The sequence below is a fragment of the Lynx canadensis genome, chromosome E2 (genome assembly GCF_007474595.2).
Source record: "Lynx canadensis isolate LIC74 chromosome E2, mLynCan4.pri.v2, whole genome shotgun sequence".
NCBI classification, from domain to species: Eukaryota; Metazoa; Chordata; class Mammalia; order Carnivora; family Felidae; genus Lynx; species Lynx canadensis.
The window spans coordinates 44893996-44909848 of record NC_044317.1 but is presented as its reverse complement, the minus strand read 5'-3'; the positions used below and the strand labels follow the sequence as shown (position 1 = coordinate 44909848).

Genomic DNA, 15853 nt, shown 5'->3' with positions numbered 1-15853 from the left:
GTCACTTGGGGAATTCCAAGTGTTTAGAAGTTACATCCCATGAGCCAAAGGCAACACCTCTCTTTGGAGGCCAGATTTCTTTCTTTCTTTTTTAATTTTATTGATTGATTGATTGATTGATTGATTGATTTAAGAGAGAACTCATGCACAAGTGGGGGAAAGGCAGAGAGAAGGGGAGTGTAGAGCTGATAGGGGACTCCATCTAACCACTGATCATGAAGAGATCATGACCTGATAGGGGACTCCATCTAACCACTGATCATGAAGAGATCATGACCTGAGCCAAAATCAAGGGTCACATGCTGCTTAACTGACTGAACCACTCGGGTGCCCCTGGAGGTCAAATTTACTATAGTCATCCTTTCCCCTCTGTACTTCATTGGCAGTTCTGTCAAAATTGAGTTTCCATGTATATGAATTGGCTGTTCTGTCCTTTCTGGCCCACTGCTCTGTTTGTCTTTCCCTAGTGTTTTCTTTCTCTGCACCAAAACCACATTGTCTTAATTAAGACAGCTTTATAGTAATGTTTGATATTTGTTAAGTCATGTTCCTCTACAATAGTTTTGTTTGCTGGGAGTCTAAGCGATTTTTTGGCCTTTGGCTTCTTCATATAAATTTTAGAATTGGCTGGTTAAGTTTTACAGAAATCCAGTTGTGATAGGGGTACCTTGATAACTCGGTTAAGTGTCCGACTCTTGGTTTTGGCTCAGGTCATGATCTCACAGTTCATGAGTTCGAGCCCTGCATTGGGCTCCGTACTGCCAGTACAGAGCCTGTTTGGGATTCTCTCTCTCCTTCTCTCTCTGCCCCACCCCTCTCACTCAAAATAAATAAATAAACCTAAAAAAAAAATTCCAGTTGGGATATCAATTTGTACTGCATTGACTCTGATCAGTTTGGGGAAGATTGCTGTTTAACTTTTTTTAATGTTTTTGTTTTGAGGGAGAGAGAGAGAGAAACAGTGTGAGTGGCGGAGGGCCAGAGAGAGAGAGGGAGATACAGAATCCAAAGCAGGCTCCAGGCTTTGAGCTGACAGCACAGAGCCCAACACAGGGCTGGAACCCACGAGCTATGAGATCATGACCTGAGCTGAAGTTGGAAGCTTAGCTGACTGAGCCACCCAAATGCCCCTAGTTTTGTTTAGTGGTTAACTTAGAAATTTTGGGCACATATTGGGGTGCCTGGGTGACTTAGGAAATCATCTGACATAAAGATGTTCTTTAGTTGTTGTTTTTTTTTAACTTTTTCCCTAAAGTTTTTTATTTAGAGAGAGAACGAGCATGAGTATGTGGGCGAGGGGCAGAGAAAGAGGCAGAGAGAGAATCCCAAGCAGGGCTCAATCTCACAAACTGTGAGATCATGGCCTGAGCTGCAGATTAAGAATTGGACACTTATGCAACTGAGCCACCCAGACACCCCTTATTTTTTTAATTTTAAGTAGGCCCACACCCAACATGGGTCTTGAACTCAGGGCCCTGAGATCAAGAGTCAACAAGCTCTACCAACTAAGCCAGTCAGGTACCACAAGATGTTCTTTAGACACTGGTAAGTTAAGATATGTTAAAATTTATTATTTTTTAATTTCTTTTTTATTTTTTTATTAAAAAAATTTTTTTTAATGTTCATTTATTTGAGAGAGACAGAGAACAAGCAGGGAAGGGGCAGAGAGAGAGGGAGACACAGAATCCAAAGCAGGCTCCAGGCTCTGAGCTGTCAGCACAGAGCCCGACACAGGGCTGCAACCCACGAGCTGTGAGATCATGACCTGAGCTGAAGTCGGGATCTTAACCTACTGAGTCACCCAGGCGCTCCTAGTTTTCTTTAGTGATTACCATAGAAATTTTAACATATTGGGGTGCTTGGGTGGCTTAGTTGGTTAAGCATCTGACATAAAGATGCTGAATAGTATAAGGAACTAAGCTCTTCCAACTGATTAAATTATTTATATTGTCAAATGTTTTAATTCTATCCCCCCTTTTTTAAATTTTTTATTTTTTTGAGTGAGCAAGCATGCAAGGGAGAAGGGTAGAGGGAGGGAGAGGGAGAGAGAAAGAATCCTAAGCAGCTCAGTGTGGAGCCAGACATAGGGCTTGATCCCATAATGCTGGGATCATGACCTGAGCCGAAATCAAGAGTCAAATGCTCAACCGACTGAACCACCCAGGCGCCCCTACCCTTTGTTTAACCCCTACAACGTTTTTCTTATTTTCTATATTTGAATGTTAGTTTAGGTTGTCCACATGTTTGCCACTTGGTTTGTTCACTGTTTTTATGTCTTAAAACTTCTACTTTGGAATCACTTTCCTTCAGATGGAGGTACATATTTTAATGAATTTCTGGAGGGTTTGGTTTTTTGAAAATGTTTTGATTTGCTCCCATTGTGAAAGATAATTTTTCTTTCAGGTGAGATAGTCTGCTGTCTTCTGGTTTATATTGTTGCTATTGAATAATCATTTAGTAATAAGACTGCTGTTCTTGGTAGATAATCTTTTATCTCAAATTGTTTCTCACATATTCTCTTTGTTTTTATTTTATTTTATTTTTTTTTTTTAATTTTTTTTTCAAATTTCATTTATTTTTGGGACAGAGAGAGACAGAGCACGAACGGGGGAGGGGCAGAGAGAGAGGGAGACACAGAATAGGAAACAGGCTCCAGGCTCTGAGCCATCAGCCCAGAGCCCGACGCGGGGCTCGAACCCACGGACCGCGAGATCGTGACCTCGCTGAAGTCGGATGCCCAACCAACTGCGCCACCCAGGCGCCCCATATTCTCTTTGTTTTTAATGCTCTGCAGTTTTGATATAATTGTCTGGGGTTTCTTTTTATTCTCCTTGAGACTCTTTGGGCTTCTGAATAATGCTTGCATTTGCCAGTTTTGAAAATTTCTTAGCCTTAAGAAATTTGTTGTTGTTGTTGTTTTAAGTAAGCTCTATGCCCAATGTGAGGCTTGAATTTACAACCCCGAGATCAAGGGTTGCATTCTCTACCAACTAAGCCACCCAGGTGCCCCCTTTAGGTCTTCAATTACTGCCTTTTCTCAGTACTTTCTACTTTTTCCTTCTACAACTCTGGTTAGATACCTATTAAACCTCTCACTTATCTTCTTGGCATATCTTATACTTTCCTACGTTGTCTTTCTTGATAGCATTCTGCACAATCTCTTTTCATATCTTTTAGTCCAGTAATTTTCTTTTCAGAGATATTTATTCTAGCCATAATATGACTTAATTTTAAATATTAGGGGTTTTTTTTTGTTCCAGAAGTACTTTTTCCTTTTAAATTTACCTGTCATTTTGTGGTTTTGCTTCTCACTATCTTACCTCCTTTCTGTAATATACCTGTCATTATCTATGTAATATATGAATCTTTGCAGGTGTGATATTTTCCCCCTAACATTTTTATTACAGAAAGTTTGTAATGGAAATTTACAACAATTGCATGACTGATTTTCCTGACTCTCTGATCCTGGAAATAGCCTTCTTTGCATGTTTTCTTTTTATTTAGTTTTGTATTTAGGTGAAATTCACATAACATACAATTATCCATTTTATAGTATACAGTTTAGTGGTACTTAGTGTATTCACAGTGTTATGCTGTTTTATTATTTTTGACATTTGGGTCATTTTCCTTGGAATTCTACTTAGGGATTCTGAAGGCCTGGTTGAAGATTGTTCTCTAGGCCAGGTCTGTGTTTGCTTCTGCCAAGAGCACTGCCAAACCAAAGCCACCTTAAAGTAGGCTTATAGATGGCATGTTTTATAGAGTCACCTTAGTAATGTGCATGTGAGCCACACAGCTGTGGGAAGGCTGACTTGTGGTTATAGTTCCTCGGGAAAATGTTTTTTCTTTTCTTTTCTCTTCTCTTCTTTTCTTTTCTTTTCTTTTCTTATCTTTTCTTTCTTTTCCTTTCTTTCCTATGTCAGGATCCAAGTCAGGCCATTTTCTTTGCAGTACTCAAGAATGGGAGTGTTGCTTCTACTTTTTCTTATTTTGAGGGCATGGTCCTAGAGTTCCCAGGACTTTGCAGTGCAGAACCTTTTCGACTTCCATCTTGACCAGCTATAGGCTTGGTCTCCTCTCCCCCCATTCTTTGAGTGTCAAAGCTCATGGTCATCTGGGCTCAGCAGAGGTTCTCTGGTAAAATAAGTGTCAGTGGCTCAGCACACTCCTCTTGGTTCCCAGTTTGACTTGATTTTAGCTTCTGAAGATTACTTTCCTTCTTTACCAGATCATCACTGCATCCCAAAATGTTTTCAATATTCAGAACATTATTTTTCACTTGGTAATTTGATCATGATAACCAGTCTTCCACAGAGCTTGATGTCCTGTGATTGTCTCCTTTTTTCTGTTTTTCCTCCCTGATTCTGAGCTTTTTAAAGGCAGGTGCTGGGTCTAAATCATCATGTCCCCAAGTGCCCCCACTGAGCCGGAGTCAAGGGGGATTTTGACATTTTTGGATAATGGAGTCTTGTTTATAGAACTGCTGCTTTCCTCCCTTTCCCTTCTACCTCTGATTTCCCTTCACAGAGTGTTGTGCTTTGTAGTGACAAACAGAGCAGACTAAGCATTTTCTGCTCCCCAAAGTGGAGAGCCCAGTTCAGGATTTTTTTTAAAGGATCTTCAGAAATCCCTGGCTGCATCTGTAACAGTCAGAAATGGAAGACCATCAGTTTCAGAGTTGGAGAAATCTAAATCTAGATTCAAAAGCCAGCAATGCTACCACTAACTGCAAGTTTGAGTAAATGACTTTACTTCTCTGAGCTAAAGTTTCCTTTGAATTAGGATTTGTGGGCCTCTCGTAAGGATTCATACATACAAGCACCATAAACTTAAAGTGCTTAATATGCAGTAATTGTACTTGAGATGACGTGAACACTATCAGCAATAAGGCTACGGGTAGCAGTGAGAAAGGGTAATGTCAGGCAGGAACGCCATGGTGATCTTGGTTGGGAACCAGAATGTGTTGGCCACAAAGATTCTGAGAATTGTGGTTTCTTGTAAAGCCATTGCAACTTGCATCCAGGTGGTTGAGCTCTGCCAAGACTACTAAGGACCTGCTGATCCTGGTGGGTTGTCTGACTCAGTATTGGTGATTCTGGGCAAGGTCTTTGTGAAAAAAAGTTTCAGTTGGGGTTCTAAGAGCCCTAGTTCTGGGATGTGGGAACAAAGCTAAAGAGGTACCTAATACACTGAGCCTGTTAGGTCAGGGAGAGGCTGGAGATTTCTGTTGCAGAAACTGTTATCCAGGGTTGGGACTGTCCAAGTATTCAGTGCTCCTGGGCCTGGGGGCTCCATCCTGTCTTTAGGATGCACCCATGATTGAGGAGCTCAGTGTCTTCCAGGTTGTAGAACAAAGATCTGCCTGGGGCATGTCAGAACAGGCCCTTCTGAGTTCATATCTGCTGGGAAAGCTGTTTCCTCTAAACACATTATGTACAGTTTGATTCTCTGGGGTTCTGGAAGGCAAGGTTTTGTTATTCTTCCTCAAATCAAGAAAGGCAGACTTTGTATGTGTGTGTGAGAGAGAGAGAGAAAGAGAGAAGAGCTGTCACTAGCAGGAAGATTAGAACAGGAGAGGGGAGGAAAATTTATTCTCTGTCTTTGAGGACTCTGAAGTCAGTCCTGTGACTCAAGACCTCTTTTGCTTCTTCCTCCGTTGCCTTCTTAAGTTATGCATTTCTGTAGGGTCAACCTGAGAAACAAATGATCTGTTTTTACAATCCTAAAGCCATTATTTATGTGAATTGCTGTTTCTCCCCTCCTTCATTGAATGCATTTTCATTTTAAAAGATTTGAGCAGTGGATTTCTTTTTCCTGAAACTTAGTGCTTTCCTGAGCCCCTCCAAAGAACTTACTTGTTATCCATTCCAGTGAGTGATGCTACCAAAGGCTGCTGTCCCATAAGTGTTCCTCTGTTTTACAGGTGTTTCAATATTCATTCCGCAAACCACTTAGCATTCCTTATGTGCATATCCTTTCACCAGGAATACTGATGGAGTAGAAATCCTTGCTGAAAATATTATACCTTCCTTGTTAAAGTGGGCTTTTCATGAAGTGGTTAAGTAGGAACCCATGTTGCAAACTTGATTTTCTAATTAGACAAGAAGTAATTGATGTTGATTTGTTACAGTATTTTCCCAAATCTGTAACTCTCTGAGATTTAATTTTAAGACTGGGGTTATGATAGAGATATGATAGATTGAGTGTATGGAGTTACGTGATATTCCAAGAAGTCTGTGCCATGTAGACACCAATAAGTCAGTCCATTTTGAACTTACGTAGCGTATGCTCATCTTGGGTTGTTTCATTCTGAGTCTGGATCTTCCTCCATTAGTTCTGGCAGATCAGGAACAAGGAAAGTATAGGAACAGTACAACCAGATGTGTAAATTGTTGAGAAGTAAAGACTCATACTGCAAAAGAACTTTAGAGAACTTACGCAGCCTAGTACCCCAAAGTGAGAACATTGAATGTATAAGATGGGTTGTCATATAGCCAGTAAAAATGATGTCTATTTTAGAATTTTTCGTGACATGGAAAAGTGATTAGGTTTTAATATTCTGGCATTTTTATGAATGTGAGTTTTTAAGAAATTATTAAATCACCAAGTTATATTCAAATCCTACTTTCAGAAATATACATTTTTAAAATTTTATTTATTTTGAGAGAGCGCAGGGGAGGGTCAGAGAAAGAGGGAGAGAAAGAATCCCAAGCAGGCTTCACGCTGTCAGTGCAGAGCCCCACGTGGGACTGGAACTCACGAATCATGAGATCATGACCTGAGCCAAAATCAAGAGTCGGACACTTAACTGACCTAAATTGAGTGCTTAACCAGGTGCTCCAGGAAATAGAAATTTTATAAAATATTTTTGAATGATTCAGACTTTTAAATTTTTTTTTTCAACGTTTATTTATTTTTGGGACAGAGAGAGACAGAGCATGAACGGGGGAGGGGCAGAGAGAGAGGGAGACACAGAATCGGAAACAGGCTCCAGGCTCCGAGCCATCAGCCCAGAGCCTGACGCGGGGCTCGAACTCACGGACCGCGAGATCGTGACCTGGCTGAAGTCGGACGCCCAACCGACTGCGCCACCCAGGCGCCCCTGATTCAGACTTTTAAAAAGTATTTCTTTATTGGGAGAAGGAGAATACTGGGGAAGGAGATAGTCACAAGTGTCATGTGGTGAACACAGTGTGCCGTGTATTTGTATGTGTATATAGTTTAATTGGGAAACACCAGTCGTATGAACTTTGGTTATTCCCAAACCTGGGGAGTTAATGGAAGGAAATAGTGTCAAGAGGTTACTTATGTAGTTACAGTCATGGTCAAGCATGATGTGTGCACCAAGAATGGTGTATGCTCTGATCACTCTTGTTTCCACACTGAACCACCTGTATTAAAGGGCCCAGCACAGCCTGTTACCTTACTAATGTTGTCACCTTACTAAATTTCTTTTTCCATTTTTTTAATTCCATTGTAAAGATTTTGTCCATTATTTTCACAAATAGTGTATTTATCTGTGGTTTCAGGGCTTCAAGTTTAAAGATGTGGCCATTTACTTCTCTCAAAAGGAGTGGGAATGCTTGCACCCTTCTCAGAAGGGTTTGTACCGAGATGTAATGTTGGAGAATTATAACAACCTGATCTCACTGGGTAAGTTTTTCAGCCCCCTAAAATTCAGAATTGGACTTCTGGAATTTTATGTTCTCTTAAGAATTTCTCATGAGTGCTTTTCACATTGCCTGGCTGAATTGATGATTCTTGCTTCACAAGGAAAGGATTATCCCATATGAAGTTAGAAATTGGCTGCTCCGTTGGACAACTTTTATCTTTTTTGTACCTGTGACTTATACCCCTTTTGTTGATTCTTAACCTATTTACTCTTCCTTGAAAATCATGTACTGATTTTAATTCCGGTACACGCCTAACATAACTTTGTCGTCCCCCCCCCCCCCCCGCCCCGACCTTTTTTTTTTTTGAGCAGGACTTTCTGATTCTAAGCCAAATGTGATCTCCTTATTGGAGCAGGGGAAGGAGCCCTGGTTGGTTAAGAGTAAGGAAACAAAAGAATGGTGCCCAGGTGAGTAATAGTGACTCCTATTGGGAAGACTGTGGCAGGTGGTCACCTAGGAAGCCTATGAGAAGGCATCACATCTGAGTTATTAGTAGGAAAGCTCACTGAAAAGGCCTGAGATCTGGAGAAGGAAGGATGTTTCAGCACAAAGCCTCAAATTTTCACTCCAGTTATCACTGTTGCTACCCTTCCTCATATTTGCCTCTGATTAAAGTGTACTGTTCAGTGGTTTTTTAGTATATTCAGAGTTTGCACCTGTGACAACAGTCTAATTTTAGAACCTTTCATCACCCCAAAATGAAACCCCATACCCATAAGCAATCAATCCCCACACCCAGCCCTCACCCTTTATTTCTGTAAGGTTGGTTGTGATATCCCTCTTTTATTCCTGATATCAGTATTAGTCTTTCTTTTTTTCTAGCTAAAAGTTTGCCAGTTTTGTTGATCTTTTTCAAAGAACCAGCTTAAAGTTACGTTGATTTCCCTATTTTTCTTCTTTTGTTTTGTTCATTTCCACTCTAATCGTTATTATTATCTTCCTTCTGGTATCTTTGGGTTTACTTGACTCTGTCTAGTTCCAAAATCTGATTTGAGATATTTCTTGTTTTTTGTTTTTTAATATAGGCATATAAGCTGCAAATTTCCCTTTAGGATCTGTTTTAACTGTATCCCATAAGATTTGGTATATTAAGTTTTCCTTTCACCCAACTTGAAAGTATTTTCTAATTTCTCTTGTGATTTCTTCTTTGACCCTTTGGTTATTTAAAAGTGTGTTTTCTGTTTCCTTGTTGATCTTCTGGCTAGTTGAGCTATCCATTATTGAAAGTAGAGCACTGAAGTCCTCAATTTGTTGAATTGTCTGTTTTTTTCTTCAGTTCTGTTTTTGCTTCATGTATTTTGGGCCTCTGTTATTAGACATACATACTTATAACTGTTACCATTTCTTTTTAGCTTTTTATTTCAAAATAATTTAAGACTCAGAAGGAATTACAAAAATACTACAGAGAGTTCCCTTGTACCCTTCACCCAGCTTTCCCTAATGATAACATCTTACCTAATCTTAGTACACTGTCAAAACCAGGAAATTGATGTTGGCACAATAGTAGTAACAAAACTATAGATAGACCTAATTCAGAATTCACTCATGTTCACATACACTCATTTTTTAATTTTAATTTTTATTATTCTTTTAGGTTACTGTGATTTTATGATGTGTATATTTATATAACCACTACCACAATTGGGATACAGAAACCTCAGCATTTTAAATATTTTTAAAAACATTTTTTAATGTTTATTTATTTTTGAGAGAGAGAGAGAGAGACAGAGCATGAGCGGGGGAGGGGCAGAGAGAGAGAGGGAGACACAGAATCTGAAATAGGCTCCAGGCTCTGAGCTGTCAGCACAGAACCCAACATGGGGCTCGAACTCAGGAACGAAGAGATCATGACCTAGGCTGAAGTCAGATGCTCAACCAACTGAGCCACCCAGGCACCCCTAAATATTTTTTATAAAACATTTTTGAAGCAATGCTATAATGTTTAGGTGAAAAAAGCATGGTACCTAACTTTTAGAGTCAGTGCTATTTTGGTTGTATAAAAAGGATTCTAGAAAACAATGGAAGGAACTAAAAGATAACAATGAATAACCTAGAAAGTAGCTAGGGTTAGGAAGGATGCTAGGCCTGCTGGAATTATTCTCACAGGGCATGAGAATGACCTTGTAGGGCAAAATAAGGGATTGTCTTATTAATAGGCCCCTTCTGGAAATAGTGTGTTTGGTAGAGAGGGGCCAAATGTGATTATAGTTTAACACTTGGGGCTCTTTCTGGGCATTTCCTTGAATCATAAACCTTGAATTAATGGGCAGTGTTCAGACAAGGAAGAGCCAGTCTTACCAGGAGCCTGCAGAGGACTTAAGGGCTGATTTAAATTCTTAATCACTGATAACGCTATAAGTTTTCTTTTTCAGAAACTTGGCCTGTGCAATGGCCAGAGAAATGAATGTCTTTTTAGGGGAGATGGTTATAGGTAAGGCACTGCTGTGAGAGAAGATTTGGGGCAATATTATCAGACTGGTAAGACTTTTCAGATTGTGACACATGATATGAAGCTGGAAGGATGAGTAGTAGGATCCAGGAGGTGTGGTGGGAATGCTATACCAGGTAGAGGAATCTCTTCATTGAAGGCACCAAGGAGAGAAAGCCTTGGGTGGGTGTCCTGGAAGACCTGAATGGAGGTCTACGTCATGCAGGGCTTTCTCACCAAGTCTAGGAGTTTAGAGTTTTTTCCTTGAGGACACTTGGCAGCCATTGGAGGTTGTAAACAAGATAGGGACATGATTGGATTGGATGTCCTTTAGGGATTGGATCAGAGGGTTCGTGAGTAAAAATGATAAAACTTGCTAGGAGGCTGTTGGGAAGTCAAGATGATTTTGCATTGTGCTAGGATGAGACCATGGAGTAGGGAAAATGGAGAGATTAAAGATCAATGTAGGGGAATGATTCTGTAGCATGAGGAGTGATTGTGCAGGGTAGGAACAATGGGAGCATCCTTGATGGATATTACTTTTTGATTCAAACGTTCCTTTAAGGTCCAAATTTTTTATTCCAACCCATGCTTTTTACAGTTTTCCCTTTCTACCAGATTGTTTTTATAAAATATTTAAAATAACAGCATCTTCTGACACCTGATGTCTGGAACTTTCCATACAGCATAAAATGCCAACATTATTTTACCAGTCTATATAGACCTTAGTTTTAGTGCCCTTCTCTGAAGGACAGCCTTATAGCATTCCCCAGTGTAAGTGGTATTTTCATTCGATTGCAGATATAGACCATACATTAATCACAGAACAATTTTTTCTTACCAGTTGTTCTAGGTTTATCTCTCTAGATTTCCCAACTGTTTGTCTTTTCTGCAACTTGCTTTTGGCTGGTCCAACTACCCTGGACCTTAGCAAGAGCAAAGGGACTATCCCAAGCAACAGGGTGCCTGTACACAGCTCTGACAACTTACCCGAGCATCTCCCTTTGTCTCAGCCTCCTTGGTTTCCGAGTAGCTAAGTAATGGTCCAGTGTCATACAACTAGCAAATTGTGGGACTAGAATTCACAACCAGGCAGTCTGACTCTGTGTTGTCACAACACATTACGACTTCATATAAATGGTTGCCATAGTATCCTCAGTTTCCATTAGAATTTTTTCAGAATTACATGAAAGATTTTCATTGTTGTGTAAAGCTATCAGTCTTGTAGGGGACTGGTATAAGACATGTACAGATACACTAATGATGCTGGCTTGTTTGTGCCTTACCGCCATGTACTTGGGAAGTGCTGTAGAGAAGGCAGTGAAGCTGGGAAGGAGCAGAGGCCAGAAGACATTCCCCGCATCTGTTAAATAAAACATGAAGTGATTACTCTCATTCTCACTCTTCTAATGTCATTATCTGCAGTATGTTTCCCTTTATTTCCACTGGAGTATCCTTTAGTATTTAGTTAACATTAATTGAACTATGTGCTAGGGATTGATTATATAATGGTGAGTGAAATATGTATTATGTTGGTTCTAGGCCACCTTGGGAGAAATTATCCCGGTAGATAAACCGATGAACAAATGTGTAATTCCAGAATTGAGGAAAAGATTATGAAGGCAAAGAACAGGGTACTTGACAGAAAATAAAGATATTTACAATGAAAGAAACTGGCCATGAAGGAAATCTGGAGCAGAGCATTCATTGGAGATGAGCATTTCCTAAAAGTCTAAGATGAGAATGTAATTGGTATGATATAGGGGTCCAGTGGAGGCCAGTAGAGTAGGTACTGGTGAGTGAACGGGAGAGCATCTTAAAATGACAGTGAATAGGGAAGTAGGGTCCAGATAATGCAGAGTTTTGCAGGCCTGGTAAGGAATTTTGTATTTTATTGTAAGCACAGATGGGATGTACTGTATTTAAACTGTACTGTATACAAACACACTTTGAGTTGCCTCTGAATCACTGAGAGAGATTAATAAAAATGCCAGTGGTCTTTCATTCATCAAAGAGTATTTACTCTGTGCAGATACAGTGAAGGGCAGACAGACAGTACAGAAGTAAACAAAGTATAATATCTGTGGAGTTTAGAGGTATATATACTGATGTCTGCAAGGTGGATGGATGGAGAGATAGAAGGATATGTGATAAGGCAAGTAGAGCCAGATATTTATTGTAGAATCTAAGTTTTGGGGATATGGGAGTTCACTGTCCCAATTCTTTTAATTTTTCTTTATATTTGAAAGTTCTCATGATAATGTTGGAGAAATAGATAAAATGGCATGTGATGATAAGTACATTGCAAAAAATAAGTAGAGTGATGAGGGACCTGATTTGTAAAGAGTGGTCTCAAGTTTGAGTAGAGGTCAAAATGGAGTAATTGAACAAGCCATATTAATATCTTAGGGAAAATATTTGCAGACAGAGATTCTGAAGGAGGGGTGTGCTTCACAGGTTTGAAGACCATCCCGTTGGTCAGGGAGTGGAGCAAAGTGTGCTAAAGAGAGGAGATCAGCAATGAGGTCAGACAGAGGTAGTGCAAGACAGGTTCAGGGAAGGTTTTGTAGACCTCATAAGAACTTTGACTTTTGCTCTGCTCAACAGGGAAATCCAGTGGAGAATTTTAGGCAGAAGAAAGGCCTGATCTAACTTACTTAACAAGAACACTTTGGCTACTGTATGGGATATAGGACAGCAACAGTGGAAGTAGGGAGACCTACACTTAGAGAAGTGTATTAGCTTTGGTGAGAAGATGGGTTTGGACAAGGTGGTAGAGATGCTGATAGAAGGAGTCAAAACCTGGATATATTTTGAAGCTAGAGATGAGAGGACTTGCTGTTAGATACAATGTCCTACGCCTTTAGATTTCTCATTTAGTTGGTCTTAGGCAATTCCTGAATGTCATATTTGTAATGTTCCTTTGCTAATTCTGATTTTCGCCAGGGGTGAAGAACTACTTCTTCATAAATTCCCCTCATTTTCTCTATTCTCATCCCCTCCCCCCAATCTGGGGTGTTTTGTTTTGTTTTGTTTTTTTAGTTTCACTGCTGTGTTTCACTATTTAAATTATTCACTATTTTTAGTTTGTCATTTCTACCTTAGAACTTTCATGTCTCCTGCCACATGAAAATACATCCTATTTTCTTTCTTGTTATCTTACAGATTGGGAGTCCAGAGGAGAAACCAATAATTTATTTCCAAAGACAGACAGTTATGAAATTAAATCATTGCAACTGAAGATAAAAAGACTTGAAAGCTCTCACCTTGAGTGCACTAAGGTCAGAGATGACAGAGAAATGAAATGCCACTTGGAGAAACAACAGGAGGGACATTTCAGACAAGCCATAATAACCTCTGGAGAAGAGTCTGTTTCTGTTCAGTGCACAGTTCATGGAGTACTACAGACAATTTATACTAGAGCAAAAACCAATGAATGCAAGGGATGTAAGGAAGCTGTCAGGTGCCAGTCACACCATAGTCAACATGAAAGAAGTCCTAATAAGGAAAAAGACTCTAAATGTGGAGAATGTGGAAAAGCCTTTAATAGTAGGTCAGACTTAATGAAGCATCAGAGAATTCATGAAAGCAAAAAAAGTAAAGAAAGTAAGAAATGTGCCTACATCCATGGCTCTGAAGTTACTAAACCTCAGAGAATTAATACTGGTGAGAAATCTCATAAATGTAAAGAATGTGGGAAAGCCTTTCATTCTGGCTCACAACTTCGTAAACATCAAAAGATCCACATAGGTGAGAAACCCTATAAATGTAAGGAGTGTAGGAAGGCCTTTCCATCTACTTCACAACTTAATTTACATCAGAGAATTCATACAGATGAGAAATACTATGAATGTAAAGAATGTGGGAAAGCCTTTACCCGACCCTCACACCTCCTTCGACATCAGAGAATCCATACTGGTGAGAAACCCCACAAATGTAAGGAATGTGGGAAAGCTTTTCGTTATGACACGCAACTTAGTCTTCATCAGATAACTCATACTGGTGAAAGACGCTATGAATGTAAGGAATGTGGGAAGGTATATAGTTGTGCCTCACAACTGAGTCTACATCAAAGAATTCATACTGGTGAGAAACCTCATAAATGTAAGGAATGTGGGAAAGCTTTTATCTCTGATTCACATCTTCTTCGACATCAGAGTGTTCATACTGGTGAGAAACCGTATAAATGTAAGCAGTGTGGGAAAGCCTTTCGTCGTGGCTCAGAACTTACTCGACATCAAAGAGCTCACACTGGTGAGAAACCTTATAAATGTAAGGAATGTAAAATGGCCTTTACTTGTAGCACAGAACTTATTCGGCATCAGAAAGTTCACACGGGTGAGAGACCCCATAAATGTAAGGAATGTGGGAAGGCTTTTATTCGAAAGTCAGAACTTACTCATCACGAGAGAAGTCATAGTGGTGAAAAGCCCTATAAGTGTAAGGAATGCGGGAAGGCCTTTGGTCGTGGCTCAGAACTTAATCGACACCAGAAAATTCATACTGGTGAGAAACCTTACAAATGTAAGCAATGTGGGAAGGCCTTTATTCGTGGCTCACACCTTAGTAAACATCAAAGAATTCATACAGGACAGAGGAGTGAATGAAGACATGTGGGAAGGCTCAAAATTTTATTGATATCTGCAAAGTCCTACTAGTTAAACACAAACCTACCGCCTGATTTTAAGGGATGTGGGAAAGCATTTGAGGATAACTTAATATCAGAGTTAATACTGTGGATACAAGGCCTTTTTTTGAGGGCCAGAATTTATTTGACATGTTACTGCTATTTGATAAATGTTAGTGGTTGGGAGGGTTCTATTTATGTTTCAAAATTTATTGGACCATCAGTGTTCAATTAATGTAAAAGTGATAAAACTTCATGAATGTGAGGAAAGTGGGAAGGCTTTGGAAGGCAGTTAATGTGTCAGTGACAGTCCCACAGACATTTCTCAGCATCAGGATCATTTTTACCCTGTGGGAAATCAGAGGATTCTTAATATAAATGTCATATATATAGGAGACAAATTTGCTTTAGCTTAAGTTACTCATCTGGTAATTCATGCTTGGGAAAGACTATAGTAATGTTAAAAATGCAGCAGGTTATTCTATCCCACTCAAATCTTGTCAAATATTTGCAAGCTTAACCTCTAAAAATAACCTGAACTGAATCATAGTGGGACAGGACTTAACCAATGCTCAGTCTTTACTTGCCTTCACCATTTTAACTCATTTCTTATGGGCAAATGACTTAACTAGGTCTAAATTTTCTCACTTAAAAATTAGCAATATTAGCACCATCTTGTTAGCATTGTGAAGATTAAATAATTACATGATATCCCTTAGAATACTGTGTGGCTCATATCGAAAGTGTGTTAAATAAGAGCTGCTTTTATTACTTTATTTTTATACTTGTGGATGGAGATCGTATGAGAGGAAGGCCTTATGTGTGCAGTGAATATAGGAACATCTAACGTCACCTTTTTATTGAATGTCAGGTAATTCCTTCTGGAGAAAAATTAAAAACTGAAGTTTTCATTCTCCTTGCCTTCTTGCTTCACTAGGGGAAAGGAAATCAAGGCAAATTACAATTAGAAATGAATGACAGAGGGACAACTACGCATTAACATTTGTAGGATGAAACAAAGCTATACCCAGGAAAATAACTTCTTTCAATATGGGTAGAAAATGGGAGATGATTAATGGCCAGGATTCATTGTCAGTACTTGGTGCACTGCCTGTTCTAATAGGT

The 15853-nt window shown here is 39.5% G+C and overlaps 1 protein-coding gene across 1 annotated transcript in view; it reads left to right on the top strand.

Annotated features, from left to right (window-relative positions):
* The window catches only part of ZNF568 (zinc finger protein 568), a 153384-nt gene extending 137745 nt beyond the window's left edge, over positions 1 to 15639 (top strand). Inside the window, exon 10 of the mRNA XM_036064246.1 lies at positions 13572 to 15639. Coding sequence (XP_035920139.1) covers positions 13572 to 14708 — 1137 coding nt within the window. The 3' untranslated portion in view covers positions 14709 to 15639. The remainder of the gene's footprint in view (positions 1 to 13571) is intronic.
* The last annotated feature ends 214 nt before the right edge of the window (positions 15640 to 15853 follow it).